Here is a 26096-nt window from a genome sequence, read left to right on the forward strand (position 1 = left end):
GAAACCCGCCCCAAATGAGCCGTCCCCGGCTGGAATCGGTTTGGGGAGGGGGAAAAATAATCCCAAAATAAATAAAGAATGGGACAGAGCGTGGGGTGGGGAGAGAGTTGAGAGCAGGGGAGGGCTGGACCGAGTAGAAATTAAACCCGGGGCTGATCAAGCTGATTAACATCACTTCCTTCATTATTTTACAGATGAAGATGGGTTTAGCCCCGAATTCCGGGTGTTTTCACCCAAAGCCGGTCGGGTTCGCAGACGCCGAGGGGGAGGGGAAGGAAGAGGGGGGCCGAGGGCTCGAGAATCTAATGACTCATTAGTCAGATAAGCTAAATTAGACTCGTTAGGGGGCAGCGGGGCCAGGAGGGGCCGCCCCGGGGGGATCCCGGCCTCGCTTCTGGCCTCAACCTCCCGGAAATCGCTGGAAGGATCGGAACTGGTGCCGGGGGAGGGAGATCCCGCCCCGTCGCCGAGTCCAGCAGCCTTTCCAGTGGGGGCTTTTTGTCCATCACCTTCCCGAAAGTCCGGCCGGAATTCCCCCGGCATTCCCTCCATCCCATCCCATCCCATCGCGGTCCGGTGATGGATCCGGCTGTGGTTTTGGCGGCGTCTCCTTGGCCATTTGCAGCCCCGGCCCCGGTGCCGTCCTTCCAGCTGGGCCCCGGAGGGCTTTGTTTGGGCCCCTCCACGGCTGGAGTTCCTAACGGAGCCGCCCCGTTGGGATGTCCGAGCTCCCCCGCGGGGCCACGGAGCTTTCCCGGCCGAGGATTCCCCGTTTTGACGGAGCGCGAGTCGCGGCGGCGCCGCCGGGACGATCCTGGTGGGGAACGATCCCCGCCGCGGCCCCCAGATCCTCCGGCTCAGAATCCTGGGGGCTTCATCCCGCGGCGTCCCACCGGACGCTCCGGGCCGGGTGACCGTGAACCCTCACGGGGAGCTGCTGGAGGAATCCCCCAAACCGCCCGCAACCATCCTCGCCCTCGCCGCGCCGTCCCTCGCCGTCCCCTCAGGTCGGGACGTGGGCGCGCTCGGCCTGGTGCCGCTCCATGACCTGCAGCACGTCCTCCAGGATGGAGGGCCCCAGGTCCACGTGCAGGGACAGCAGCGAGCCGGCGTGCGACGCCAACGCCGGCTCGGCCTCGCCGTTGGCGGCCCGCCGACGCGTCGGGGACGCCGCCGGCGGCTCATCCAGGTGCAGGCGCGGCGGTTTGGGCGGCGCCGCCGGCAGGGTCAGCGCCTGGCCGCCCCCCAGGGCCGGCAGGGAAATGGCGTTCTTGAGCAACGGCGACGGCGCCGCGGCCGCCTCGCCGCCCGACACCGTGGCCGCGCGGGAGAACTCGAAGGGCGGCGGCGCCGCCGAGGCCCGGCCGGCGTCGCCGCGGGGCAGCAGGTGGAACTTGCCCTGCAGGAAGGAGATGTCCCCGAAGGTGTCGCCGCGGCCGCCGCTGCCGATGTGGATGGTGTGGCGGAAATCGCCCAGCGGAGGGCTGATCATGTCCGACGACAGGATGTCCCGCAGCTTCTCCTTCTTGCCCTTACGGCCGCCTCGCTTCAGGTAGATGGGCACCTTGGTGGCCATGGTGGCCGGCGGCGGCCTCAGGACAGCCTGCGATGGGCGCGGAGAGAGAGAGGAGGGCTCAGCTTGGCCCGGCTCGGCGCGTCCTCCCCGCGGCAGGTAAGGCAGGCCGGGCCGGGAGGGCGCCGCGCCGCGGGGCCCGAGCTCGGCGGAGCCGGCCGTTGGGGCAGATTTGAACCCCAGAGGGATTTTTCTCCCCTCGGCCCCACCCGGCCCAGCTGGAATGAAAACCGGAGATTTGGGGCCGGGACCGGGGAGGAAGTTGGGGTTTCCTCTGTTTGGCTTGTGAGCTCTTTGAGTTGGGACGTCAGATCTGGGCCGGGATTTTCAGCTGTGGGGAGGAATGAGGCAAAGGATGGGAATCCTCGGGAAGCGCCTGGGGGGGGGAAGGGATGGGACGCGTTTGGGGCCGCCCGAATGTTCCCTGTCAAATCAGCCCCTGGGAAGCTCTGGAGGTTTTCACCCTCATCACGAATGTCCAGGGGGAAAAAAAATTCCATCCATCCCCTGGTTTTGGAAACTTGGATGCGCCGGTGCCGCCGGCAAGGACGGGAGGGATTCGGGGACGGGTTTGTCCCGGGCTGGGACACCCCGAGGGGCCTCTCCCGGCTGGAATCCACCCAGAAAAATCCCTGGGCAGCGGGGGAGGATTCATCCCTAAAAACACACCACGGCCGCCGCCCCGGGGGATGGAAAATCCCATTTCCCCTTCCACAGCTCCCAAAGCTCCGCTGAGCCTGCGCCGGGGGGACATTCCCTCCCAGTTCCCTGGCATGGGCGAGTGATCCCTCTTTATCCCTTATTTTTAGGGAATATTCCCTCATAATTCCCCGTTTTTAGGGAATATTCCCTCATTATCTCCCATTGTTTGGGAATCTGCCCTTGTAATTACATCTCCCTGTTTTTCGGGAGCGCTCCCGTATCCCCTGTTCTTAGGAAACACTCCCCCGTTATCCCCCGTTTTCGTGGAATTCTCTCCCGTTATCCCCCGTTTTCATGGAATTCTCTCCCGTTATCCCCCGTTTTCGTGGAATTCTCTCCCAGTTTTCCCCCCCAGAGCCCGTTACCGACCCGCACCGGCGCCGCTCCCAAGGCCTCGAGGGGAGGGGAGGGATCCCGGGGAAGGGAAAAGGATCCCGGGGAAGGGAAAAGGATCCCGGGGAAGGGAAAAGGATCCCGGGGAAGGGAAAAGGATCCCGGGGAGGGAAGGAGGATCCCGGGGAGGGAAGGAGGATCCCGGGAGGGAAGGAGGATCCCGGGGAAGGGAAGGAGGATCCCGGGAGGGAAGGAGGATCCCGGGAGGGAAGGAGGATCCCGGGGAAGGGAAGGAGGATCCCGGGGGAGGGAAGGAGGATCCCGGGAAGGGAAGGAGGATCCCGGGGGAGGGAAGGAGGATCCCGGGAAGGGAAGGAGGATCCCGGGAGGGAAGGAGGATCCCGGGAGGGAAGGAGGATCCCGGGGAAGGGAAGGAGGATCCCGGGGAAGGGAAGGGAAGGAGGATCCCGGGGAAGGGAAGGAGGATCCCGGGAGGGAAGGAGGATCCCGGGAGGGAAGGAGGATCCCGGGAAGGGAAGGAGGATCCCGGGAGGGAAGGAGGATCCCGGGGAAGGGAAGGAGGATCCCGGGAGGGAAGGAGGATCCCGGGAGGGAAGGAGGATCCCGGGAAGGGAAGGAGGATCCCGGGAGGGAAGGAGGATCCCGGGGAAGGGAAGGAGGATCCCGGGAGGGAAGGAGGATCCCGGGGAAGGGAAGGAGGATCCCGGGAGGGAAGGAGGATCCCGGGAGGGAAGGAGGATCCCGGGGAGGGAAGGAGGATCCCGGGGAAGGGAAGGAGGATCCCGGGAAGGGAAGGAGGATCCCGGGGCGATGTCGGGGATCGGCGCCGGGCCCGTCCGGCCGCTCGGGGCAGGAGAATCCTGACGGTGCAGAATCCAGCGGCGCTAATCCCGGGATTACCGCGGGACGGGACGGGACGGGAGGGGAGGGGGCGGCACCGGGCTGGCACGGCGACAGCGACGGCGACGGCGACGGCGACAGCGACAGGGGACAGGGACAGGACAGGGACAGGATCTAACTCTGGAATCAGGATCAAACTCTGGGGCCGCTGGAAAACGGGAATTGTAGGGGAAAAACTGGGGTCAGAGGGGAAGAAAAGAGGAATTTTAGGGGGGAGAAATGGGTTTCTAGGGGGAAAACGGGATTTCTAGGGGGGAAAAAGGGGTTGTAGGGAAAAGAATGGAATGGGGGGAATGGGTTTGTGGGGGAAAGAAGTGGATTTGTAGGGAACAAGATGGATTTGTAGGGAACGAGATGGATTTGTAGGGAACGAGATGGATTTGTAGGGAATGAGATGGGTTTGTAGGGAAAAAAGCCTCCGAACTGCGAGTTCCCCGGTGAGGCTGGGGATGACGATGACAGGGATGAACATCCCGGAGCTGTCCGTGCCCTGGCATGGTTCCCCTCCTGGAAATCCCTTTTCCCACCCCAAACTCCCTTTTCCCTGACCCCAATCCCTCCCCCCGCTCGGCTGGGCCGGGACAAAGCGCCGGGAAAGGCCGGGAACGTTGCCGGAGCTGCTGCCCTTTGTGCTGGGGAGAGCCCAAATCCCTGGGAACGGGGGACATTCCGTCCCCCACACCCCACAAAATCCCCTTTTCATGGAATATTTGGGGTTTGGTTTTGGTTTTCCCCAGGCAAACCCAGGGCCCTCCCCGTCCCCTGCGGGGAGATGCGGGACAGGTGGAAAACGGGCTGGGAAAGGAGGAAAAAAGCGCGAGGGAAGCTCCAACAAATCATAAAGAACTCGGCCCTGGGAATTTCCAGCCCTGAAATCCCAGGAGACCTCAGAGGGAAGAGTCCGGAATGAGAAAAACGAGGGAAAAAAAGGGGGAAAAGGGATGTTTTCCCCAGGATCCGAGTGGGAGGAGCTCCGGGAGAAGCTCCCAGGACTCCGACCCCTCGGAATCGCCTGAATCAGCGAATTCCCCTCCCAGGGAGGAAGATTTGAGGAATTTCTCCCGGTTTCCATCAGTTCCAGCCTCAGGAGAGGAAATCCCGTCCCTTTTCCATCCTTTGCTGGAGATCTGGGCGCGGGATTCGGGAGGGATTTGGGCTCTTTTTGGCAAATCACAGGAAAATTTCGTTCCTTCTCCAGCACTTTGGGCTCCAGCCCATCCGGGTTGGTTTGTTTTTTTTTTTTCATTTTCCACCTGCTTTTGGAAATCCAGGAAAAATTTGGGATCTTTCGTCCCTTTTCCGCCGGCTTCTGGAAATTTTTATCCCAGTGTGAAACTTTCTGCCCCTTTTCAGCCCCTTGAGCTGCAGGGCCTCACGATTTTTTATATTTCCCACCATTTTTTAATAAAATTTCCGAATTTCCTGCTCATTTCCAGCATTTTGGGCTCTGCCACACGGAAATTTGGGATTTTGTTTGAGGGGGGAGCCACTTTTCAGGAATTTCGGAGCAATCCCATCCACATTTCCCCCCAAAAAACGATTTCGATCCTCGCCTCCAGATTTCCCCCAGAGGATGGATTTTTCCTCCCCCCCCAAAAAAAAATCATGGAAATGCTCCCAGGAGTGGGAGAGAGGAAGAAGAACTTTTTGGGATGAAAGTTGCAGGTTTTTTTTTAGGGAATTGGGATTTTTTTGGGAGCGGCGCCAGGAGCTGCCCCTGGGATCCCACCCCGTCCTGGGCACGGGAAAAGCTGGAATTGCTTCAAATGGGTAAAAAAACCAGGGAAAGAATTGCCCCGGAGCCATCCCACCTGGGGAATCCCGCGGAGGATCCGGGCCGGGGCCGGCGGGGCGCTGACAATTCCATGGCAAATCCAGAGGGAAAAGAAGCTGCTCCCGGAGGATGAGGAGGCGCAGGGCAGGGAAGGCTCGGCCTCGGCCACACCCCGGCCCCTGCCGGTGCCGAAGAATTCCGGGGAAACGGCCCCAGGATCCCGGGAAAACAATCCCGGGCCGGGATTCCCGGGAAGTGGCGCAGGAGCCGCGCCGGGAGCGGGGCGGGGACGGGGCCGGAGTCCTCGGCACGGGGGTGCGGAAATCCAGGGAGGAGGAAATCCAGGGAGGAGGGAATCCAGGGAGGAGGAAATCCAGGGATGGGGAGTCCAGGGATTCTCCTGTTCACAGGAAAAAAAAAAAACCAAACCGTCCGGAAAGCGCCGGGCCGGGATCCGGGGCTGGCCCGCGGCTGATCCCGCGATCCAGGGGCTGCTCCAGAGGCTATTCCAGGGATCCAGGGGCTATTCCAGGGATCCAGGGGCTATTCCAGGGATCCAGGGGCCATTCCAGGGATCCAGGAGCTGTTCCAGGAGCTATTCCAGGGCTCCAGGGGCTATTCCAGGGATCCCGAGGCTGTTCCAGGGCTCCAGAGGCTGTTCCAGGGTTCCAGAGGCTGTTCCAGGGATCCCGAGGCTGTTCCAGGGTTCCAAAGGCTGTTCCGGGGATCCCGAGGCTATTCCAGGGATCCCGAGGCTATTCCAGGGATCCCGAGGCTGTTCCAGGGCTCCAGGAGCTATTCCAGAGGCTGTTCCGGGGCTCCAGAGGCTGTTCCAGGGATCCAGAGGCTGTTACAGGGATCCCGAGGCTGTTCCAGGGCTCCAGGAGCTATTCCAGAGGCTGTTCCGGGGCTCCAGGAGCTATTCCAGAGGCTGTTCCAGGGATCCCGAGGCTGTTCCGGGGATCCCGAGGCTGTTCCGGGGATCCCGAGGCTGTTCCAGGGCTTCAGGAGCTATTCCAGAGGCTGTTCCAGGGCTCCAGAGGCTGTTCCGGGGCTCCGGGGCCGTTCCGAGGCGCCGCCGCTGCGCCGGGCGGAGCCGCGGGCTCCAATTAGCGCCGGTTTAATTAACCGAGGCGGCGGAGGCGGGAGGAGCGGGCCCGGGGGGGCTGCGGGCGGAGGATCCGCTCCTTTCTCCCCCTGGATGGACGGAAGGGATCGCTGCCTTTCCCTTTAAATCCGGGATGTGACAGCGCCGGAAAAGCTCAGCCCGCCTCCCCGCGGCATCCCGGGGTTCCGAGCGAGCTCCTTCCCCTGCCCTGGAATCGCCTTTCCCTGGGGGAGAGACAAAACTCCCCCCAGGAAACGGCTCCGGCTCATCCCGCTGCTTTCCTAACCAAAATCGGGCTTTGGTCTGGTTTGGTTTGTTTTTTCCAAGGGGGAAACTGGGGTTGGCAGAGGAGAATCCGAAGGGAAAACCGGGAGAAAAACGGGGCTCTGCTCCCCTCCCCTGCAGGTGGGAAAATAAAAAAATAAAACTGGGAATGGGAAGGGAAAAAAAAAAAATCGGGAGAAAAGGGTTTTGTGGGTGTTGGAAAAGCCGTGCGTTGTTTGGGGCGAGAAGTGCTGGAATCGGGCAAAGAGCGGAGGAGGAAGCGGGATGCGACAGCCGGAGGTGACCTCAGCACTGCCCGGCTGCTCCGTGCCGGTATTTGGGGAGAAAAAGGAGATTCGGGGGAAAATCCCACCGCACGCCGGAGTCGGGGCGGGAATCTCCCTCCCCAGCCCCAAATTCCCGGGGTTTTACCCCCAAATCCTGGGATTGACCCTTTTTTTTTTCCCCCCCCACAGGAAACGACACCAGGAGAGGCAGAAACTTGAATTAATTTTCACTTTTATCATCGTAAATTTGAGGCAAAAAAAATTTGGGAAAAGGGTCAAAAAGCCAAACCCGGAGCTGGTTTTTCCTGGGAAGCAGCAGCAGCACCAGGAATCCGTAATTAATTAGTTTTGGACTAATTAAACTGCAAGTCCCCTAACGAGGCCACCAAAGGGGTGAGACCAGGACAGGGAGGATCCCACGCCCACATTCCCCTTTCCCAAATAATTCCCTTTTCCCGGGGCCGAATCCCGCTGGGGAAACTCCTCTGTGTGCCAAAGGATTCTGGAGGGTTTGCGACCAGAATTCCAGGAGCTTTAACCAGAATTCTGGGAGTTTGACCCAAATTCCAGGAGTTTTGACCCCAAATTCCAGCTGCTTTAACCCCAAATTCCAGGAGTTTTAAGCACAATTCTGGAAGTTTTAACCCCAATTCCAGGAGTTTTGACCCCAAATTCCAGGAGTTTTGACCCCATTCCAGGAGTTTTGACCCCAAATTCCAGGAGTTTTGACCCCAATTCCTGCTCCGGGGAGAGGTGGGAGCTCAAATCCTCACGACCTGGGCGGCCACGCAGGGGCTGACCCGGGGGCTGGGGGTGTCGCCGCGGTTGTCGCCGGTTTTCTCTCCAGGGCTGTCCCCGGGGTTGTCCCCGGTCCTGTCCCCGTTTCTGTCCCTGGTCCTGTCCCCGGTTCTGTCCCCGGTTCTGTCCCCGGTTCTGTCCCCGGTTCTGTCCCCGGTCCTGTCCCCGGTCCTGTCCCCGTTTCTGTCCCCGGTTCTGTCCCCGGTTCTGTCCCCGGTCCTGTCCCCGTTTCTGTCCCCGGTTCTGTCCCCGGTCCTGTCCCTCCGCAGCAGCAGCCGCCCGTAGGTGCCGCCGGCGCGGCCCTTGGTCAGACGCCCGGGGTTGATGCAGACACAGCCCAGGACGTCCTGCGGGGACAGGACAGGACAGGGACAGGGACAGGGACAGGGGATGGGGACAGGGACAGGGACAGGACAGGACAGGACAGGGACAGGGACAGGGACAGGGACAGGGACAGGGACAGGGACAGGGACAGGACAGGGACAGGGGACACGGGGGTCAGAAACACACCGAGGCAGCAGAACTGGGACCCTCCCCAGCCCCCCAAATCCCGCCGGGCACAGGAGATTTGGGTCCCCCCCGGAATTCCCCCTTTCACCCCCGAATTCCCCCTTTTCCCCCCCGAATTCCCCCTTTTCCCCCCAGAATTCCCCCTTTTCCCCCCAGAATTCCCCCTTTTCCCCCCAAATTCCCCCTTTTCCCCCGGAATTCCCCCTTTCCCCACCTTGACGAAGTAGCGCAGCTCCGAGGGCGTCACCAGCACGTCGGGGGTGACGGGCAGCACCCCGAAGGCCGCCAGCGCCTCCAGATCCACGTTCAGCTCCTCGCAGGGCGGGTACAGGGGGTAGAAACTGCACGGCAGGCGCGGGACAGGCCGATCGGGGGAGGAGAGAGGCGGTTTGGGGGGGAAAAAAACATTTTTGGGGAGGAAAAATGAGTTTTTGGGGAGGAAAGAGGCGTTTTTGGGGAGGAAAGAGGCATTTTTGGGGCTGCCCACCTGCGCTGGGTCAGGACGTGCCGCAGGATCCGCGTGAAGCGGTCGGAGATCCCCGAGGAGCTGCGGGAGGAAGGGCAGAGGAACCGGTGAGAGAAGGGAAGAAAAAACGGGAAAAAGGAACGGGGAAAAAAGGGGGAAAGGGGATTCAGGGGGGGAGGGAAAGAGAGAGAAAAGGCAGAGGAGAAAAGGGGGAAAACGGTAATAAAAGGGAGAGAAGACTAAAGAAAAGGGGGGAAGGTTAAAAGGAAAGAACGTTAAAGAAACGGGGAAAAGGCGAAAAAAGGGGGAATGTTGACACGAGGCACCTGCTGATCTCCTCAGCGCCCATGTGGAACAGGAGGTCGGTGGAGGTGAGGCCCAGGACGACGCCGGCGATGTCCAGGGTGCAGGGCTCGGGCACCAGGAGCACACGCTGGGCACGGGGACACGGGGCTGACGTGCCCTGGGGAGCCGCAAGTGCCCCGAGCCGCCCCAGAACTCCCAAAGCCACCACAGACTGCCCCAACTGCCCCAAACTGCCCCAAACCCGCCCCAAAGCCACCACAGACTGCCCCAACTGCCCCCAACTGCCCCCAAAGTGCCCCAAATCCACCCCAAACTGCCCCAAACCTGCCCCAAACCTGCCCAAAGTGCCCCAAATCCACCCCAAACTGCCCCAAACCCACCACAGACTGCCCCAGACTGCCCCAAACTGCCCCAAACCTGCCCCAGACTGCCCCAAATCCACCCCAAACTGCCCCAAACCTGCCCCAAACCCACCACAGACTGCCCCAAACCTGCCCAAAGTGCCCCAAAGCCACACCAAACTGCCCAAAACCCACCACAGACTGCCCCAAACTGCCCCAAATCCACCCCAAACTGCCCCAAACCTGCCCCAAACCTGCCCAAAGTGCCCCAAATCCACCCCAAACTGCCCCAAACCCACCACAGACTGCCCCAAACCTGCCCCAGACCTGCACAAAGTGCCCCAAACCCACCTCAAACTGCCCCAAACCTGCCCCAGAACATCCCAAACTGCCCCAAACTGCCCCCAACTGCCCCAAACCTGCCTAAAGTGCCCCAAAGTGCCCCAAGCCCACCCCAAACTGCCCCAAACCCACCCAGAACATCCCAAACCCACCCCAAACCGCCCCAAATTGGCTCTAAATCGCCCCCAAACTGCCCCAGCCCCACCAAGTTTTCCTCAAAGCCTCAAAACGTTCCCCAAATTCCCCGGGGCCGAGCTGGGTTTTCTGCAGCAACCCCAGATCTGCTGCCCGGGGACAAAGGATCACGAAACGAGGGGATTTAAACCCCCAAAAAGGGCTGGGGAGCTGCGGAGCTCGGCTTTAAACCCGTGGAATTTAAACCCCCTCCCCAAAGAAACCCCAGCGGGGCCTCGGGAGCTGCGGAATTCCGACCCCAAACGCCCTTTCCTCGTCCCTCTGGGTGGGGGGAATGGGGGATCTCACCCCAAACCCCAGCTGGGTGTTTCAGGAAGGGGGCGGGGATTCGTTTTGGGGTTTTTTTGGGGGGGGAAAGGGGGATTTGGGGGCAGGTACCGCTCTGTCCTCCTTGGGCAGCTCGGCCAAGGGGAAGGGAGGCTGAGGATACACGAACTCGTGGGAGACGTCCCTGAGGGAGGGCACCAGGACCAGCTGGCAGCCGGCACTGGGGAGGGGGGAGGAAAAAAAGAGAGAAAAAAACAGGATTGGGGGGGGAAAAAAAAAAAAAAAAAAAAAAAAGTGAGTTTTTTTGGGGTGAAAAGTGGCGTTTTCGGGGAAAAAATCCCCGTGGGAATTGGGGGCTCTGGGGCTGTTTCTGGGCCACCTCCTGGTGCCCTCGATGATGGTCCTGAGGCAGAGGCGGAACACGTCCGAGAAGGAGCTCAGGAGCTGGCAGCTCTGCGAGGGGAAAACCACGGGATTGGCCCAACTCCCCGCGGGGCGTCGGGGACCTGGGGCTGCCCCCAGCCCGCAGGGATCGAGGGGACGGCGGGGGGATCCCTCCTCACCTCCACCTGCTCGTGCTTGGCGTCCAGGAACGGCCCGAGCTGCCGGAAAAACACCGAGGAACCCTCGTAAATCACCCGCAGCAAAGCGCGCTCCTCACGGCGTTTCCTAACTCTCACGAGCCAACGGCGCTTTTGGCTTTTTGGAGGCTCCCGAGGCCGCGGGGGCGGGCGGAGGGGGGCGGGAGTGGGTTAACGAAGGTAATTAAACGCTCCTCGTTAACGAGGGGTTGGCGGGGAGGGGTCCTGACCAGGATGCAGACGTCGGGACGGTCACGGGCCACGACCTCCAGCAGGTCACCGAGGGGCTCGAAGGCGACGCCGTCCGAGGGCGTGAAGGGGCCACAGGCCACCAGCACCATCCTCTGCTCTGGGGGAAAAACGGGAGATTTGGGGGGAAAAATAGAGATTTGGGGGGAAAAAATGGGAGATTTGGGGGAAAAAATGGGAGTTTTGGGGGGAAAAAATGGGAGTTTTGGGGGGGAAAATGGGAGATTTGGGGGAAAAAATGGGAGTTTTGGGGGGAAAAAATGGGAGTTTTGGGGGGAAAAATGGGAGATTTGGGGGGGAAAATGGGAGATTTGGGGGAAAAAACGGGAGTTTTGGGGGGGAAAAAGGGAGATTTGGGGACAGAAATGGGGACCTGGGGACAGAAAGTGGAGGCCCCAGGGCTCACCTGCCATCGGCTCCGTGGGGCTGTGGAAGGGCAGCGGGACGCCCTGGGGGAAAGCTGGGAATGTCCCCAAATTCCAGCCCAAATCCCCCCAAATTCCCCCATTCCAGCCCCAAATTCCCCCATTCCAGCCTCAAATCCCCAATTCCAGCCCAAATCCCCCCAAATTCCCCCAATTCCAGCCCAAATCCCCCCAAATTCCCCCATTCCAGCCCAAATCCCCCCAAATTCCCCCATTCCAGCCCAAATCCCCCCAAATTCCCCCATTCCAGCCCCAAATCCCCCAATTCCAGCCCCAAATCCCTAATTCCAGCCCAAATCCCCCCAAATTCCCCCAATTCCAGCCCAAATCCCCCCAAATCCCCCCGGAGCGGGGTCACCTCGTAGATCTTGGACACCACCATCCTCCTGCCCGTGCTGTTGGTGCCTTCCAGGGCCACCACCTGCAGGGGATTGGGGGGAAACGGGGGGAAATGGGGAAAATCCGTGGGAATGGGGGAAAGGGGCGGGAATTGGGGGGGAAATGGGGCAGGAATTTGGGGGAAAAGGGGCAGGAATTTGGGGAAAAGGGGGCAGGAATTGAGGAAAATGGGACAGGAATTTGGGGAAAAGGGGCAGGAATTGAGGAAAATGGGGCAGGAATTTGGGGGAAAAGGGGCAGGGAGGGGAGGGGGAGCCCCCAGAGCCGCACCTGCCCCGGGAACAGGGAATATTCCGGCAGCTCCGAGAGGTCCAGCGGCACCTGGGCGCCCCCCGAGTGCTCCCTGTCCCCCACCAGCAGCACGGAGCTGGCGTTGAGCCTCCCGCTGCCGTCACAGGCCACGAGCCCCAGCACCGTCACCGGCTCCTGCCGGCACACAACGGGGGGGTTAACCCCAAAAGGGGGGGATTTAACCCAAAACGGGGGATTTACCCTCAAAATGGGGAGGATTTAACCCCAAAATGGAGAGGATTAAAACCAAAACGGGGAGGATTTAACCCAACGCGGGGGGATTCACCCCGAGGCAGGGGTCTGGGCTCTCACCTGAGCCGGCAGCGAGGTGGAGCTGAAGCCCGGCAGGCCGTGGTGCCTCTGCAGAACCTCCCCGAGCTCCTCCACGCGGGCAGCCAGGGCTGGGGGGACCCGGGGTCACCAAACACCCCCTGACCTCATCCCTGACCCCCCGGGGGTCACCAAACACCCCCTGACCCCAGCCCTGACCCCCCGGGGGTCACCAAACACCCCCTGACCCCAGCCCTGACCCCCTGTCCAGCCCTGGCGGTGACCCCGGTGTCACAAACCCCCCTGACCCCTGTCCAGCCCTGGCGGTGACCCCGGTGTCACCAAACCCCCCTGACCCCTGTCCAGCCCTGGCGGTGACCCCGGTGTCACCAAACCCCCCCTGACCCCTGTCCAGCCCTGGCGGTGACCCCGGTGTCACCAAACCCCCCCTGACCCCTGTCCAGCCCTGGCGGTGACCCCAGTGTCACCCACCCCGGGGTGACCCCCCGTCCCCCCCGGCCACCTTCCCGCGCGTCCGGCGCCCTCTGGAACATGAACTTGTAGGGTTTGCTGAGGGTCTGCTCGGGGTCCCCGAAGGGTCGGACGCCGCCGCCGCCGCCGCCGCCGCGCCACGCCGAGCCCGAGGAGCCAAAGGAGGCCACGACCTCGCCCCGGCCCCCCCGGGAGGAGTATTTCTGCGAGGGGGTGACGCTGTGGGGACGAGAAAACCGGGGCAGGGGGGGGTTAGGCCAGGGGGTTTGCTCCCGGCCGGGAAAACTCCGCGGGTTTTGGGTTTTCCTCCTTTTCTGAACTGGAAGGGATGAGTTAATTCCCTGCCCTGTGTTCAGCGCTTCGTGGTGATCGACCAACGAGGCTTTAAAACCGACGAGCGTTTGTGGCTTTGAAGGGTTTGTAACCGCAAAAAGTTCAGGGGGGGCTTTAAGGATTTCCCCCCGAATTTACAGAGCTCCTAAAGCACAGGTCGGCTTCCAGGGGTGGGGTTTTAAGGCTCAGCTTCCACCCAGGCGGGGTTTTAAGGGGAAGGAGGGAAAAGAAGAGGAGGAAAAGGGCGAGGAGAACACAGGGCTGTGAGTTTTGGGGAGCCCTCACCCACCTCGGGGAGAAGCTGCCGGGGGAGAAGAGCCCGTAGGGGCTGCGGGCCGGCGGCGCCCGCTTGGGCCGGGGCGTCTCCGGGGTGGAACTGCCGCGTTTCTGGGAGCCCTGCTAAAAAACCAAACCAAACCCAACCCAACGGAACCACGCGTGTCTTCCAGCAGGCCGGTCCTCGGGCGAACCCCGCGGCTCCGGGGCCATGCCCACCTTGCACGGGGTGCTGTAGGCGTCCAGCAGCTCGTCCTCCCGCTCCTCGCCGAGGCTGCTGCTCGTTAAGGGGCTCCCGGTCGGGGGTGAAGCCCCCCCCAAACCCAACCGTGCCTCCCCCCGCCCCCCATTCCCTCTGTGGGGATCCGTGACAGCTCCCGGCCCCCCCGGTTTTCGGCCAGGGCCCCCGCAGACGGCGGGGCTGTGCTGGCGGTGTGGGATACAGCTCCTGCAGCGAGTGGATGTCGTAGGGGAGCCCCCGGCGCTCGTCGCGCCCGCGCCGCCCGCGCCTGGCCAGCACCTGCGCGGGTGGGCTGTCAGCGCCCCCCAAGGCACCCCCGCGGGGTTTGGGGCTGCGGGGGGGGGCAATGGGGGACCCCCACCTCGTGCTCGAAGGCCTCGAGGCCCTCGGGGGTGAGCTGGGGCTCGAGGTCTTTGCTGGTGACGAAGGCCAGCAGCTCGTTGGCCAAGGCCACCGGGCCCAGCCCGTGGCTCAGGCACAGCTCCACCACTGCGGGGACAGCAACGGCGCTGGGGGGGGCCCCAAAGCCCACCGGGACCCCCCCTCAAACCTCTGGGCACCCCCCAGTCAGCCCCTCAATGCTCTGTGTCCCCAAAAGCCTGGCTCCCCACAACGGCCCCCCCCAAAGCGAGACTCCCCCGGGAGCCAAATGAACCCTGAGAGCGCCCCGGACAGCCCCAAAGGCCGCTGAGAGCATCCCCAGCACCCCGGACACCCCGAGACCTTCAGTGACACCCCCAGGCCCCGAAACACACCCTGACACCTCCCCGGACACCCCCAGACCTTCAGTGACACCCCCAGGCCCCGAAACACACCCTGACACCTCCCCGGACACCCCGAGACCTTCAGTGACACCCCCAGGCCCCGAAACACACCCTGACACCTCCCCGGACACCCCCAGACCTTCAGTGACACCCCCAGGCCCCGAAACACACCCTGACACCTCCCTGGACACCCCCAAACCTTCAGTGACACCCCAACACCCCTCACACCTCCCCGGGCACCCCCAGACCTTCAGTGACACCCCCAGACCTTCAGTGACACCCCCAACACCCCTCACATCTCCCCGGGCACCCCCAGACCTTCAGTGACACCCCAACACCCCTCACACCTCCCCGGGCACCCCCAGACCTTCAGTGACACCCCAACACCCCTCACACCTCCCCGGGCACCCCCAGACCTTCAGTGACACCCCAACACCCCTCACACCTCCCCGGGCACCCCCAAACCTTCAGTGACACCCCAACACCCCTCACACCTCCCCGGACACCCCGAGACCTTCAGTGACACCCCCAAACCTTCAGTGACACCCCCAGGCCCCTCACACCCCCTCACACCCCTCACAGCTCCCCGGGCACCCCCCCATCCCCCCAAACCCGCCTCCCCCTCTGCCAGCCCCCCCGTTTCCCCCCCAGGCCGCCGCCCCCGTCTCCCTCACGCTTGTCGGGCACTTCCTCGCCCTGGCAGCGCAGCTCGAAGAGCCGCAGCTCCCTCAGCACCGCCTCGGCCGTCACCGGGCCGCGGGCCCGCTCCGGCTCCGCCATGGCCGCGCTCGAACCGCGCGGGCGCCACCCAGGGCCTCTCCGTATAAGGAGAAGAGGCGCGGCGGAGGAGGGAAAGGGGCGTGGTTATTCAGATTTAGACACGGCGGACCAATGGGAGCGCGATGGGAGGGCGAAGGGGCGGGAGCGGCGCGCTGCAAGCTCCGCCCACCGTGGTGGGAGGGGAAAAGGGCGGGAGGAAAAAAGGGCGGGAAAATTGGCGCCCTCAGAGCGCTGAGGGGGCGGGGCTGGGGCGGCTCGGAGGGAACCGAGCCCGGGGGGGGAGAACCGGCCTGGGGGCAGAACCGGGCCTGGGGGGAGAACCGGGCCGGGGGGCAGAACCGGCCTGGGGGGAGAACCGGGCCGGGGGGCAGAACCGGCCTGGGGGGAGAACCGGGCCGGGGGGGAGAACCGGGCCGGGGGGCAGAACCGGCCTGGGGGGAGAACCGGGCCGGGGGGGAGAACCGGCCTGGGGGGAGAACCGGGCCGGGGGGAGAACCGGGCCGGGGGGGAGAACCGGGCCTGGGGGGAGAACCGGGTCTGGGGGGGAGAACCGGGCCTGGGGGGAGAACCGGGCCGGGGGGGCAGAACCGGGCCTGGGGGGGAGAACCGGGTCTGGGGGGAGAACCGGGTCTGGGGGGAGAACCGGGTCTGGGGGGGCAGAACCGGGCCTGGGGGGCAGAACCGGGTCTGGGGGGCAGAACCGGGTCTGGGGGGAGAACCGGGTCTGGGGGGCAGAACCGGGCCGGGGGGGAGAACCGGGTCTGGGGGGGAGAACCGGGCCTGGGGGGAGAACCGGGCCGGGGGGGCAGAACCGGGCCTGGGGGGGAGAACCGGGTCTGGGGGGAGAACCGGGCCTGGGGGGAGAACCGGGTCTGGGGGGGCAGAACCGGGCCTGGGGGGAGAACCGGGCCGGGGGGGAGAACCGGGCCTGGGGGGAGAACCGGGCCGGGGGGCAGAACCGGGCCGGGGGGTCAGAACCGGGCCTGGGGGGGGCAGAACCGGCCTGGGGGGCAGAACCGGGCCTGGGGGGGCAGAACCGGGTCTGGGGGGGCAGAACCGGGTCTGGGGGGGGCAGAACCGGCCTGGGGGGCAGAACCGGGCCTGGGGGGGCAGAACCGGGTCTGGGGGGGCAGAACCGGGCCTGGGGGGGCAGAACCGGGCCGGGGGGGAGAACCGGGCCTGGGGGGCAGAACCAAGACAACCCCTAAACCGGTTATTTTGCAGCCCCTCGAGATCCCCTCGCCTCCCTCCCTGCCTGGGGGGGAGAAAGAACTGCCAGAAAAAAAGAGTTTTGACTTAAATAATCTTTTTTTTTTCCTTTGGCTTTTATCTCGTTTTTAACTTATGCAATTAAAAAAAAAACCACTTTATCGGCACCCGGGGGCAGCAGATCCCTGAAGCGAAGGGCGACGGCCGGGGCTCCGTCAGCACGAGAGGCACCAAAACCGGGAGGATTCGCCCCAAAAGGGCCGGGCGGGGGGCGGGGACGGGACGGGGGGGCTTTGGCAAAGCTCGGGGGGGTCCCGCGGGACCCTCAGCCCTCTCCCCTTCCAGCCTTTTCCGCCGAAAAAAGCCAGAACAAGGGAAAAACCGGCGCGGGGTCGCGGAAGGCACTTGGAGGGTGCGGTCAGGCGAACATGGTGAGCTGGAGCCACTGGGGAGGAGGAGGAGGAGGGTGAGGGAGGAAGGCAGCAGGGCGAGGAGGAGGAGGAGGAGGAAGGGGAGCAGGAGAGGGTGAGGGAAAAACAACAGGAGGAGGAAGAGGAGGAGAAGGAGGAAGGCCTCGAGCTGCCCCCGTACCTGCAGCAGGTCAAAGGTGACGACGCCGTCCTGGTCCACGTCCATGGCTTGGAAAAACCCTGAGGGGAGGGAGGGGAGTGAGGGGAGGGAGGGGGGAAATCTGGTTCTGAGGGAAAAGGGCGGGGGGGCTGGGGTGGTTTGGGACGGGGTGGGAAGGATCGTTTGGGATCGTTTGGGACGGGGTGGGATCGTTTGGGATGGGGTGGGATCGTTTGGGACGGGGTGGGAAGGATCATTTGGGATCAGGGTGGGAAGGATCCTTCGGGATCCTCCGGGCCGGTTTGGGATCAGGGTGGGAAGGATCCTTCGGGATCCTCCGGGCCGGTTTGGGATCAGGGTGGGAAGGATCCTTCGGGATCCTCCGGGCCGGTTTGGGACGGCGGCGCCGCTCACGGAACATGGTCTCCAGGCGCACGAGGCAGCAGACGAAGCTGTCGAAGTCCAGGGCCAGGTCGGGCTCGGCGTAGCGGGTGATGAGCAGCTCGTGCAGCCTCTTGGGGAGCCGGTAGCCTGGGCCAGGGGACAGCCCGGGGTCACCGGGGGTCCCGGGCCGGGGGGGGGCCCACGGGGGTCCGGGGGTCACCTGCAGCCTCCAGCGCCAGGCGCAGCTCGTAGGCGCTGATGGAGCCCGACTTGTCCAGGTCGAACTTGCGGAAAATGCTCTGGCAGGAGGAGCCCCCCGAGAGAACGGGGGTCACTGGTGAGGGGAGACCCCGAAACAGCCCCAGTGCGCCCCGAAATAGAGACAGAGACCCCAAAACAGCCCCAGTGCGCCCCGAAATAGAGACAGAGACCCCAAAACAGCCCCAGTGCGCCCCGAAATAGAGACAGAGACCCCAAAACAGCCCAGTGCGCCCCGAAACAGAGACAGAGACCCCAAAACAGCCCCAGTGCGCCCCGAAATAGAGACAGAGACCCCAAAACAGCCCCAGTGTGCCCCGAAATAGAGACAGAGACCCCAAAACAGCCCCAGTGCACCCCAAAATAGAGACAGAGACCCCAAAACAGCCCAGTGCGCCCCGAAATAGAGACAGAGACCCCAAAACAGCCCAGTGCGCCCCAAAATAGAGACAGAGACCCCAAAACAGCCCCAGTGCGCCCCGAAATAGAGACAGAGACCCCAAAACAGCCCAGTGCGCCCCGAAACAGAGACAGAGACCCCAAAACAGCCCAGTGCGCCCCGAAATAGAGACAGAGACCCCAAAACAGCCCCAGTGTGCCCCAAAATAGAGACAGAGACCCCAAAACAGCCCAGTGCGCCCCGAAATAGAGACAGAGACCCCAAAACAGCCCCAGCGTACCCCAAAATAGAGACAGAGACCCCAAAACAGCCCCAGTGCGCCCCAAAATAGAGACAGAGACCCCAAAACAGCCCAGTGCGCCCCGAAATAGAGACAGAGACCCCAAAACAGCCCCAGTGCACCCCGAAATAGAGACAGAGGCCCCAAAACAGCCCAGTGCGCCCCGAAATAGAGACAGAGACCCCAAAACAGCCCAGTGCGGCCCAAAATAGAGACAGAGACCCCAAAACAGCCCCAGTGTGCCCCAAAATAGAGACAGAGACCCCAAAACAGCCCAGTGCGCCCCGAAATAGAGACAGAGACCCCAAAACAGCCCAGCATACCCCAAAATAGAGACAGAGACCCCAAAACAGCCCAGTGCGCCCCGAAATAGAGACAGAGACCCCAAAACAGCCCCAGTGCGCCCCGAAATAGAGACAGAGACCCCAAAACAGCCCCAGTGCGCCCCGAAATAGAGACAGAGACCCCAAAACAGCCCCAGTGCGCCCCAAAATAGAGACAGAGACCCCAAAACAGCCCAGTGCGCCCCGAAATAGAGACAGAGACCCCAAAACAGCCCCAGTGCGCCCCAAAATAGAGACAGAGACCCCAAAACAGCCCCAGCGTACCCCAAAATAGAGACAGAGACCCCAAAACAGCCCCAGTGCGCCCCAAAATAGAGACAGAGACCCCAAAAGAGCCCAGTGCGCCCCGAAATAGAGACAGAGACCCCAAAACAGCCCAGTGCGCCCCAAAATAGAGACAGAGACCCCAAAACAGCCCAGTGCGCCCCGAAACAGAGACAGAGACCCCAAAACAGCCCCAGTGCGCCCCGAAATAGAGACAGAGACCCCAAAACAGCCCAGTGCGCCCCAAAATAGAGACCCCACCTCCCCCCAGACCCACCAGGTAGTTGCGGATGCGGTTCCAGAGGACGTTGAACTCCACCAGCCCCAGTTTGCCGTTCCCGTCTTTCTGTGGGGTGGGGGTTAAGGAAACGGGGGGGCTCCAGGGGACCCCCAAAGCCCCCCCAGCCCGCGGCCCGAGGATACGTCCATCAGGTTCACCATGCTCCGGCAGGACTCGGTGCTGAAGCCCTTGGTCCGCAGGTCTTTGTCTGCGGCGGGGAGGATCGGGGTGTTAACGAGGGACGGGGCGTTAATGAGGGACGGGGGTTAATTGGGGTGGGCCCCCCCCGATCCCGGCCCGGCTCACGTTTGGCGATGATGCGGTTGAGGATGGTCTGCAGCTCGGTGACGCTGATCTCCAGGTCCTGGGGAGGGGACACGGGGCGGCCCCGGTGTCACTGTGGGGCAGTGACATCATCGGCAGCCAGTGACGTCATCGGCAGCCAGCAACGTCATCAGCAACAGTGACATCATCAGCATCCAGTAACATCATCGGCAACCAGAGACATCATCGGCAGCCAGTGACGTCACGGCCAACCAATGATGTCGCAGCCAACTAATGACGTCATGACCAACCATTAAAGTAACCAAGAGCCAATGACATCACTGCCAACCAATGATGTCATAGCCAACTAACAATGTAACAGCCACCCAATGACATTACAGGCAACTAATGACGTCACAGCCAGCGAATGACAGCACTCCCAAGCAATGACATCATCAACCGACGACTCCACAGCCGTCCACCACTGACATCACCACCGGCCAACCATCCACCGCCGTCACCGTCACCGCCCCCTTACCGGCCCCGCCAGCTGCTTGAAGAGCTGCTTGAAGTTCTCATCGATTTCGCCCTCTGACAGAATTTTCTGGGGGATAAAAACGCCCCTTTCGGTACCTGGGCCCCGCCCCGGCGCCCCCCCGGCTCCTCCCCTCGCCCCCCCGGCTGACCTCGTCCGGCAGCGTGGCCTGGATCTTGTCGTCCATCTCCCTGCGGAGAGAGGAAGGGCGGGCTCAGGCGAGGCCCCGGCCCGGCGCGGCTCGTTAGCACTAACGAGGCCGAGGCGGCGGCGGCGGCGCTCACTCACTCGGTGCCCGCCCTCTTCTCGGAGAAGACGCGCAGCACGAAGTCGCCCTCGCGGTTGGGCTCGAAGGTGGAGGGCACCACGATGTACTCGCCGGGCGGGAGGCGGAAGCGCGTGCTCACCTCGCGCAGGTTGATGAACTGCTCCGAGCGCGCCCGCGACGCGTTGGCCAGGAAGAACTCCCGCTTCAGGTGCACCCCCGAGCTCCCCACGTACTGCGGGCACCGCGGCACGGAACGGTCCGGAGCCGCCCCGCCGAGCGCCCCGGCGCGCCCCGCCCTGCCCCGCGCCCGCCGTACCCACCTCGGGAGGGACCTGTGCGGAAAGAGGGGACACCGGGTGGCCTCGGCTGCTGGCGGGTGACACCGGGTGCCACCAGCTGACCCTGAGTGACCCCGGCCAACCCCAGTTGATCCCAGTTGATCCCAGTCAATGCTGGTTGACCCCAGTTGATCCCAGTCAATGCTGGTTGATCCCAGTCAATCCCAGTTGACCCCAGTTTGCCCCAGTCAATGCTGGCTGATCCCAGTTTATCCCAGTCAATGCTGGTTGACCCCAGTTGATCCCAGTCAATGCTAGTTGATCCCAGTCAATCCCAGTTGACCCCACTTTGCCCCAGTCAATACTGGTTGACCCCAGTCAATCCCAGTTGACCCTAGTCAATGCCGGTTGACCCCAGTTTATCCCAGTCAATGCTGGTTGACCCCAGTCAATCCCAGTTGACCCCAGTCAATGCTGGTTGACCCCAGTCAATCCCAGTTGACCCCAGTTTGCCCCAGTCAATGCTGGTTGACCCCAGTCAATCCCAGTTGACCCCAGTCAATGCTGGTTGACCCCAGTCAATCCCAGTTGACCCCAGTTTGCCCCAGTCAATGCTGGTTGATCCCAGTTTATCCCAGTCAATGCTGGTTGACCCCAGTTTGCCCCAGTCAATGCTGGTTGACCCCAGTACATCCCAGTTGACCCCAGTTTGCCCCAGTCAATCCCAGTTGACCCCAGTTTGCCCCAGTCAATGCTGGTAGACCCCAGTTTGCCCCAGTCAATGCTGGATGACCCCAGTCGACCCCCGCTGGCCCCAGCCGACGCCGCTACCTCGTAGATGGCGAAGCCGATGGTCTCCATGTCCTTGCCGTGGCGGCGCTCGCGGCGCCGGTGCTTCTGCATCAGCGCCAGCAGGAAGCTGCAGCCGGGCTCGCGCCCGCCGTCCTCGTCCCTGTCGTCGTCCACCTCCTCCAGCTGGATCTTGAACTGGGGGTTGATCCAGAAGGTGGCTGCAGGGGGGGCAGGGGGGGCTCAGCTTGGGGGGCCGGGCCCGGCGGGGGCGGGGCCGGGGCCGGGGCCGGCGCGTACCGGGGTAGTTGCGGCAACCGCCGGCGGTGCTGCCGCGCCGCCACGTCCCGTCGTAGAGCCGCGTGTTCCACTTGCGGAACTTGCGGGACTGCAGCGCGTCCGGGGTCAGGTTGCAGATCTCCAGGCGGGTGAATTCCCGCAGGAAATCCCGGAAGGACATCCTGCGGGAAGGGTCTGCCCTCGTTCCCCGGGCACCGAACGGCCGGGGAGGGAACGGGGCCGGGGCTGAACTTTTCCTACCAGAATTCCCCGTCCTCCATCTTGACCATGAGCTGCTGGCGCAGCCCCGGCTCCACCGCGTGCCACTCGGCCGAGCTGTGGGGACAGCGGGGACAGCGGGGTCAGGGGGACAGCGGGGTCAGGGGGACAGTGGGGTCAGCGGGGTCAGTGGGGTCAGCGGGGACAGCGGGGTCAGTGGGGACAGGGGGACAGTGGGGTCAGCGGGGTCAGTGGGGTCAGGGGGACAGCGGGGACAGGGGGACAGTGGGGACAGTGGGGATGGGGTCAGTGGGGACAGCGGGGTCAGGGGGGACAGGGGGACAGTAAGGTCAGCGGGGTCAGCGGGGTCAGTGGGGACAGGGGGACAGTGGGGTCAGTGGGGTCAGTGGGGACGGTGGGGTCAGTGGGGACAGGGGGACAGTGGGGTCACTGGGGTCAGCGAGGTCACTGGGGTCAGCAGGGACAGTGGGGTCAGCGAGGTCACTGGGGTCAGCGAGGTCACTGGGGTCAGGGGGACAGTGGGGTCAGCAAGGTCACTGGGGTCAGCAGGGACAGTGGGGTCAGCGAGGTCACTGGGGTCAGCGGGACAGTGGGGTCAGCGAGGTCACTGGGGTCAGCAAGGTCACTGGGGTCAGGGGGACAGTGGGGTCACCAAGGTCACTAGGGACAGCAGGGACAGCGGGGCCGCAGCCCGGCTCGTCGCCCCTAACGAGCCCCGCGCTGACGAAGCCTCACCCGTCGCTCCAGGCGCCCGTCCACTCCACCTCTCCCCAGGGATTGCGCATGCGGATGAGCTCCAGGGCCTGCCCGCGGTACGGGATCTGCGGGTGGGCGGCACCATCAGGGCCGCGCCCCCCAAAACCCCCCGTTTCCTCCCCAAAGCAGCGCCCGGCCCCACCTGCTTGGCGCCGGTCACCGAGTAGGCGTGGCCCTTCACCAGCTTCTTGAAGGTCACGGCCTCCATGTCGAAGGCGCTGGTGATCTGCGAGGAGCCACCGAGCGGCGTTAGCCAGGAAACGACGCCGGTGCCACCGTCTCTTCCCCCAAACCCCCCCAGGACTCGCTCACGTCGATGGAGCAGCCGAGCAGGGAGCCGCGCTCCAGGGCCTTCAGGATGATCTGGTACAGGTCGGCCGGGGGCCGGCGCAGGTCGAACCACTCGGTGACTCCTCCCGTGAAATCCTCGAAGCCCTCGGACGTGCTGCCCCCCGACAGCGCCTCGTAGCACCCGTTCACCCTGCGGGGCGCCCGGGGCCGTTGGCGGGGGGGCTCTGCCCCACAGAAGGGGCGCGGGGGGCGCGGGCGGGGGGCCGTACTTGGCGTAGGCCTTCTCCAGCAGCGCGCTCCAGAACTCGGAGCCCTCGGCCGAGTGCACGAAGAGCAGCTTCCCGTCCTTGGTGGGCAGGAAATCGTCCACCACCACGTCCAGCCACTCGCCGAACTGCCAGATCTGGGGGGACAGGCGGGAGCAGCCCCCCTGGTCTACCCGGGCAAGGAGGTTTTGGGGGGGAAAACGCCCGGTTGGGGGTCCCACGGGGCAGAAGGGGAAGTGGAGTCGCCACGACGGGAGGGGGACACGAGGAACTGGAGGGGGAAAGGGCTCAGGATGGTGGGGGATGCTCCCAAAATCGGAGGTGTGATCAAAGGGGTGGAGGGAACCCTGAAAACATCAGAGGGTCGCCCCCAGACCGCAGAGCGGAGCCCCAAAACTGCGGGGGAGCCCCTGAGAACGGCCAAGGGGAGGCGCGGAGAAGGCGAAGCCAGCCCCAAAGCATCGTGGAACCTCTCAGAGCGACACGAGGAGGCCTGGAGTGACGGGGGGAGCCCCGAAACGTTGGGATGTCCCCCCACGAGGCCGCGGCGTGCTGACCTGGAAGTGGAAGATGCCGGCGTAGCCCTGCTGGAAGCTCTGCCCGTGCGGCACCACGCGGTGCAGGAGCGTCTCGTTGAGCGTCAGCGACGCGATGGCCGCCAGCAGCCAGCAGTCACCTGGGCGGGCGCCAAAAGCACCGAATTCCAGCCGGGAAGACCCCCAACCAGGCCGGAATTCCCGGCGAAACCATCGCCCAGAACAGATCCGGGGGGGCCAAGGGACGAGGAGGAGCCCTCACCCAGCGCTCCCTGGCAGATGTCGGTGCGCGTGGCTCCGTCCACGATGAACTGCGGCCGCGGGCACAGCTCCTGCGGGGGCAGAACGCCGGAATCGGGGATGTTCACGCGTTCCCACGGGGGTTTTGGGGGGGAGGACGGGGCCGGGTCGGCGCCGGGCTCACCGTGGGCCGTTTCCACTGCACGCCGCGGGTTTTGGAGGAGCCGGGGCCCAGCTCGCGGAAGCCCAGCGAGGAGGCGGCCGGCGGGAAGGCGGGGTCCCGGAACAGGGTCCCCGAGCGGCGGCACTCCTCGGCCAGCTGCCCGAAATCCTGGCCCAGGTACCGCACGGCGTTGTCGTGCCGGCCCAGCCCCAGCTCCTTGGCGCGCTGCCGCCGCACCTGCGCCGAGACGCCGGTGCAGAACACGGGCACCACCGGCGGCTCCGCCATCCTGAGGGGACGGCGGGGAAACGGGGTGAGGGTTTGGGGGAATGGGGTGAGGGTCTGGGGTGGGGGATTTGGGGATTTTGGGGGGAGATTTGGGAAAAACACGCTCGGGATTTGGGCAAAGAGGGCGTGAGATGGGTGTGCTGCAGGGGAATAAGGGCCTGGGGGGGATCTGGGGATTTTGGGGGGAGATTTGGGAAAAACACGCTCGGGATTTGGGGGAAAACGGGTCTGAGGTGAGTGTGCTGCAGGGGATGGGGGGCCGGGTGGGGGTTTTGGGGGGGCACAGGGATTTTGGGGGGAAATAGGGGATTTCCCCCCAGATTCGGAGTCCTGCCCGGGTGGGGTTGGAGGAAATCGGGGCGGTTTTGGTGAGACGAGAGCGAGGCCGTCGTGGGGTGAAAATCGGGAATTCTGGGGGCAGGGAAGCGCCCAGATCCTGGGGTGTCACCCGGAAACGGCCCCGCCAGAGGGAAACCCCCAGAGCTGTGACCCGGGCCAGCCCCAGGGGCCGAGGAAACGAGCGGAATCCGCCCCGGACTGGTCGTGCAGGTTGAGGTGCGGCCGCGGGCGCGGCGCAGCCCCGGGTCCAAGCCCCAGGGCCTTCCCCGAGCCCTGGGGAGCTTCATTAAGCATTGGGGTGGTTAATTAAGCACCAGGCACGTTAATTAAGCGCTAATCAGAGCCACCGAGGTGCGACGGGGCCGTGACAGGGCTGGGGGCACCGCGGCCCGCCCTGAACCAGGCCGAACAGGGGCGGTTCTGTCCCTCCCCCCAAACGCCAGCAGAGCCCCCTCGGGTGCAGGGTCAGGGACACCCCAAACCCGCCCGAATTAACCCCAAAACGGGGCCGAGCGGGAGCCCAAGGCACCCTCCCCTCCAGGGGGTCCCCCCCGTTCCCCGGGCCCGCTCCCCACCTACGTGTCCGGGCCGAGGGGGACACACACCGCCTCCCGTCACCCCGTGTTGGGCGCCGGCAGGTGCGGCAGGTGCGAGGGCCGGGCCCGGCTGCACCTCAGCGGCCGCTCGAGCTGCGGAGGAAACCCCGGTACAGACCTCCAACCGCCCGAGTCCCGGCAGAGAGCGGCCCGCCGCCCGTTCCCGGCCCCCGGGGCGGCTCCGGCACCCCGAAATCCCGAATTTGGCGAGAGCGCGGCGGGGGCGGCGGCGTGCGGGACTCCCAGCCGCTCTCCCGGCCGCGGGAAGGCGCGGGGGGGGGGTTGGTTTTTTGCCCGTTTTGCCGGGTTTTTGCTGCCCCGTGGCGGAGTTGTGTAAGCGCCGGGAGCCCCCCGGGGCCGGGGTCGGGAGGAGCCGCCGCTGTGTCCCCGCCTGTCCCCGCCCGTGTCACCCCCCCGGCCCCGCTCCTACCTTAGCCCAGCAGCGGGCCCGGCCGCGGGGGGGGGGTTGTTTTTTTGGGGAGGAGGGGGGGAAAGCCGGGAGAAGGGAAATTCCTCACCCCAAACTTCCTCGAGCAGGAAGGCGAGGCCGGGCCGAGACTCCTCCCCGCGCCGCTCCCTCCCTGCCCCCCCCGCGGGGAGGGGACACTGGGGGGACACGGGGCGGGTTTGGGGGCCCGGGGGGGTTTGGGGGGGTTTGGGGCTCCGGCGGGATTGTACCGCAGGGAAAGGG

General features: G+C 64.2%; 3 protein-coding genes across 5 annotated transcripts; all 3 read right to left on the minus strand.

The window, feature by feature from the left end:
- Window positions 1–156: 156 nt before the first annotated feature.
- Window positions 157–6531, minus strand: LOC136304704 (cdc42 effector protein 2-like). Of its 2 annotated transcripts, none has more exons than XM_066208189.1 (2): window positions 5341–6531; window positions 157–1603 (listed from the first exon to the last, which is right to left on the minus strand). In XM_066208189.1, the coding sequence occupies exon 2, from the start codon at window positions 1574–1576 to the stop codon at window positions 1004–1006; it is 573 nt and encodes a 190-aa protein (XP_066064286.1). In that variant the 5' UTR covers window positions 1577–1603; window positions 5341–6531; the 3' UTR covers window positions 157–1003. The 2 variants fall into 2 exon arrangements, with proteins under 2 accessions (XP_066064286.1, XP_066064287.1); XM_066208190.1 differs by having other exon boundaries at window positions 157–1904.
- Window positions 6532–7177: 646 nt separating this feature from the next.
- On the minus strand, window positions 7178–15296 carry LOC136304702 (DNA polymerase alpha subunit B-like). 2 transcript variants are annotated; one of them, XM_066208188.1, is made up of 18 exons: window positions 15183–15296; window positions 14106–14233; window positions 13947–14023; window positions 13723–13777; window positions 13517–13623; window positions 12926–13113; window positions 12445–12533; window positions 12112–12267; window positions 11801–11863; window positions 11424–11466; window positions 10999–11117; window positions 10751–10789; window positions 10567–10640; window positions 10299–10407; window positions 9063–9169; window positions 8758–8817; window positions 8485–8611; window positions 7178–8107 (listed from the first exon to the last, which is right to left on the minus strand). In XM_066208188.1, the coding sequence occupies exons 1-18, from the start codon at window positions 15286–15288 to the stop codon at window positions 7724–7726; spliced, it is 2031 nt and encodes a 676-aa protein (XP_066064285.1). In that variant the 5' UTR covers window positions 15289–15296; the 3' UTR covers window positions 7178–7723. The 2 variants fall into 2 exon arrangements, with proteins under 2 accessions (XP_066064285.1, XP_066064284.1); XM_066208187.1 differs by having other exon boundaries at window positions 13517–13626.
- A 1296-nt stretch (window positions 15297–16592) lies between these two features.
- LOC136304705 (calpain-1 catalytic subunit-like) lies at window positions 16593–25796 on the minus strand. The gene is made up of 22 exons (XM_066208191.1): window positions 25385–25796; window positions 24204–24471; window positions 24042–24111; window positions 23801–23919; window positions 23247–23380; window positions 22999–23167; window positions 22829–22912; window positions 22666–22751; window positions 21952–22026; window positions 21712–21872; window positions 21454–21632; window positions 20665–20676; window positions 20365–20576; window positions 20228–20267; window positions 20080–20145; window positions 19584–19641; window positions 19421–19485; window positions 19275–19343; window positions 17672–17750; window positions 17482–17598; window positions 17089–17147; window positions 16593–16942 (listed from the first exon to the last, which is right to left on the minus strand). The coding sequence occupies exons 2-22, from the start codon at window positions 24468–24470 to the stop codon at window positions 16916–16918; spliced, it is 2148 nt and encodes a 715-aa protein (XP_066064288.1). The 5' UTR covers window position 24471; window positions 25385–25796; the 3' UTR covers window positions 16593–16915.
- Between the last annotated feature and the right edge of the window lie 300 nt (window positions 25797–26096).

Source organism: Chamaea fasciata, unplaced genomic scaffold, assembly GCF_029207755.1.
Source record: "Chamaea fasciata isolate MVZ Bird 193981 ecotype frontalis unplaced genomic scaffold, bChaFas1.0.hap1 SCAF_148, whole genome shotgun sequence".
Lineage (NCBI taxonomy): Eukaryota > Metazoa > Chordata > Aves > Passeriformes > Sylviidae > Chamaea > Chamaea fasciata.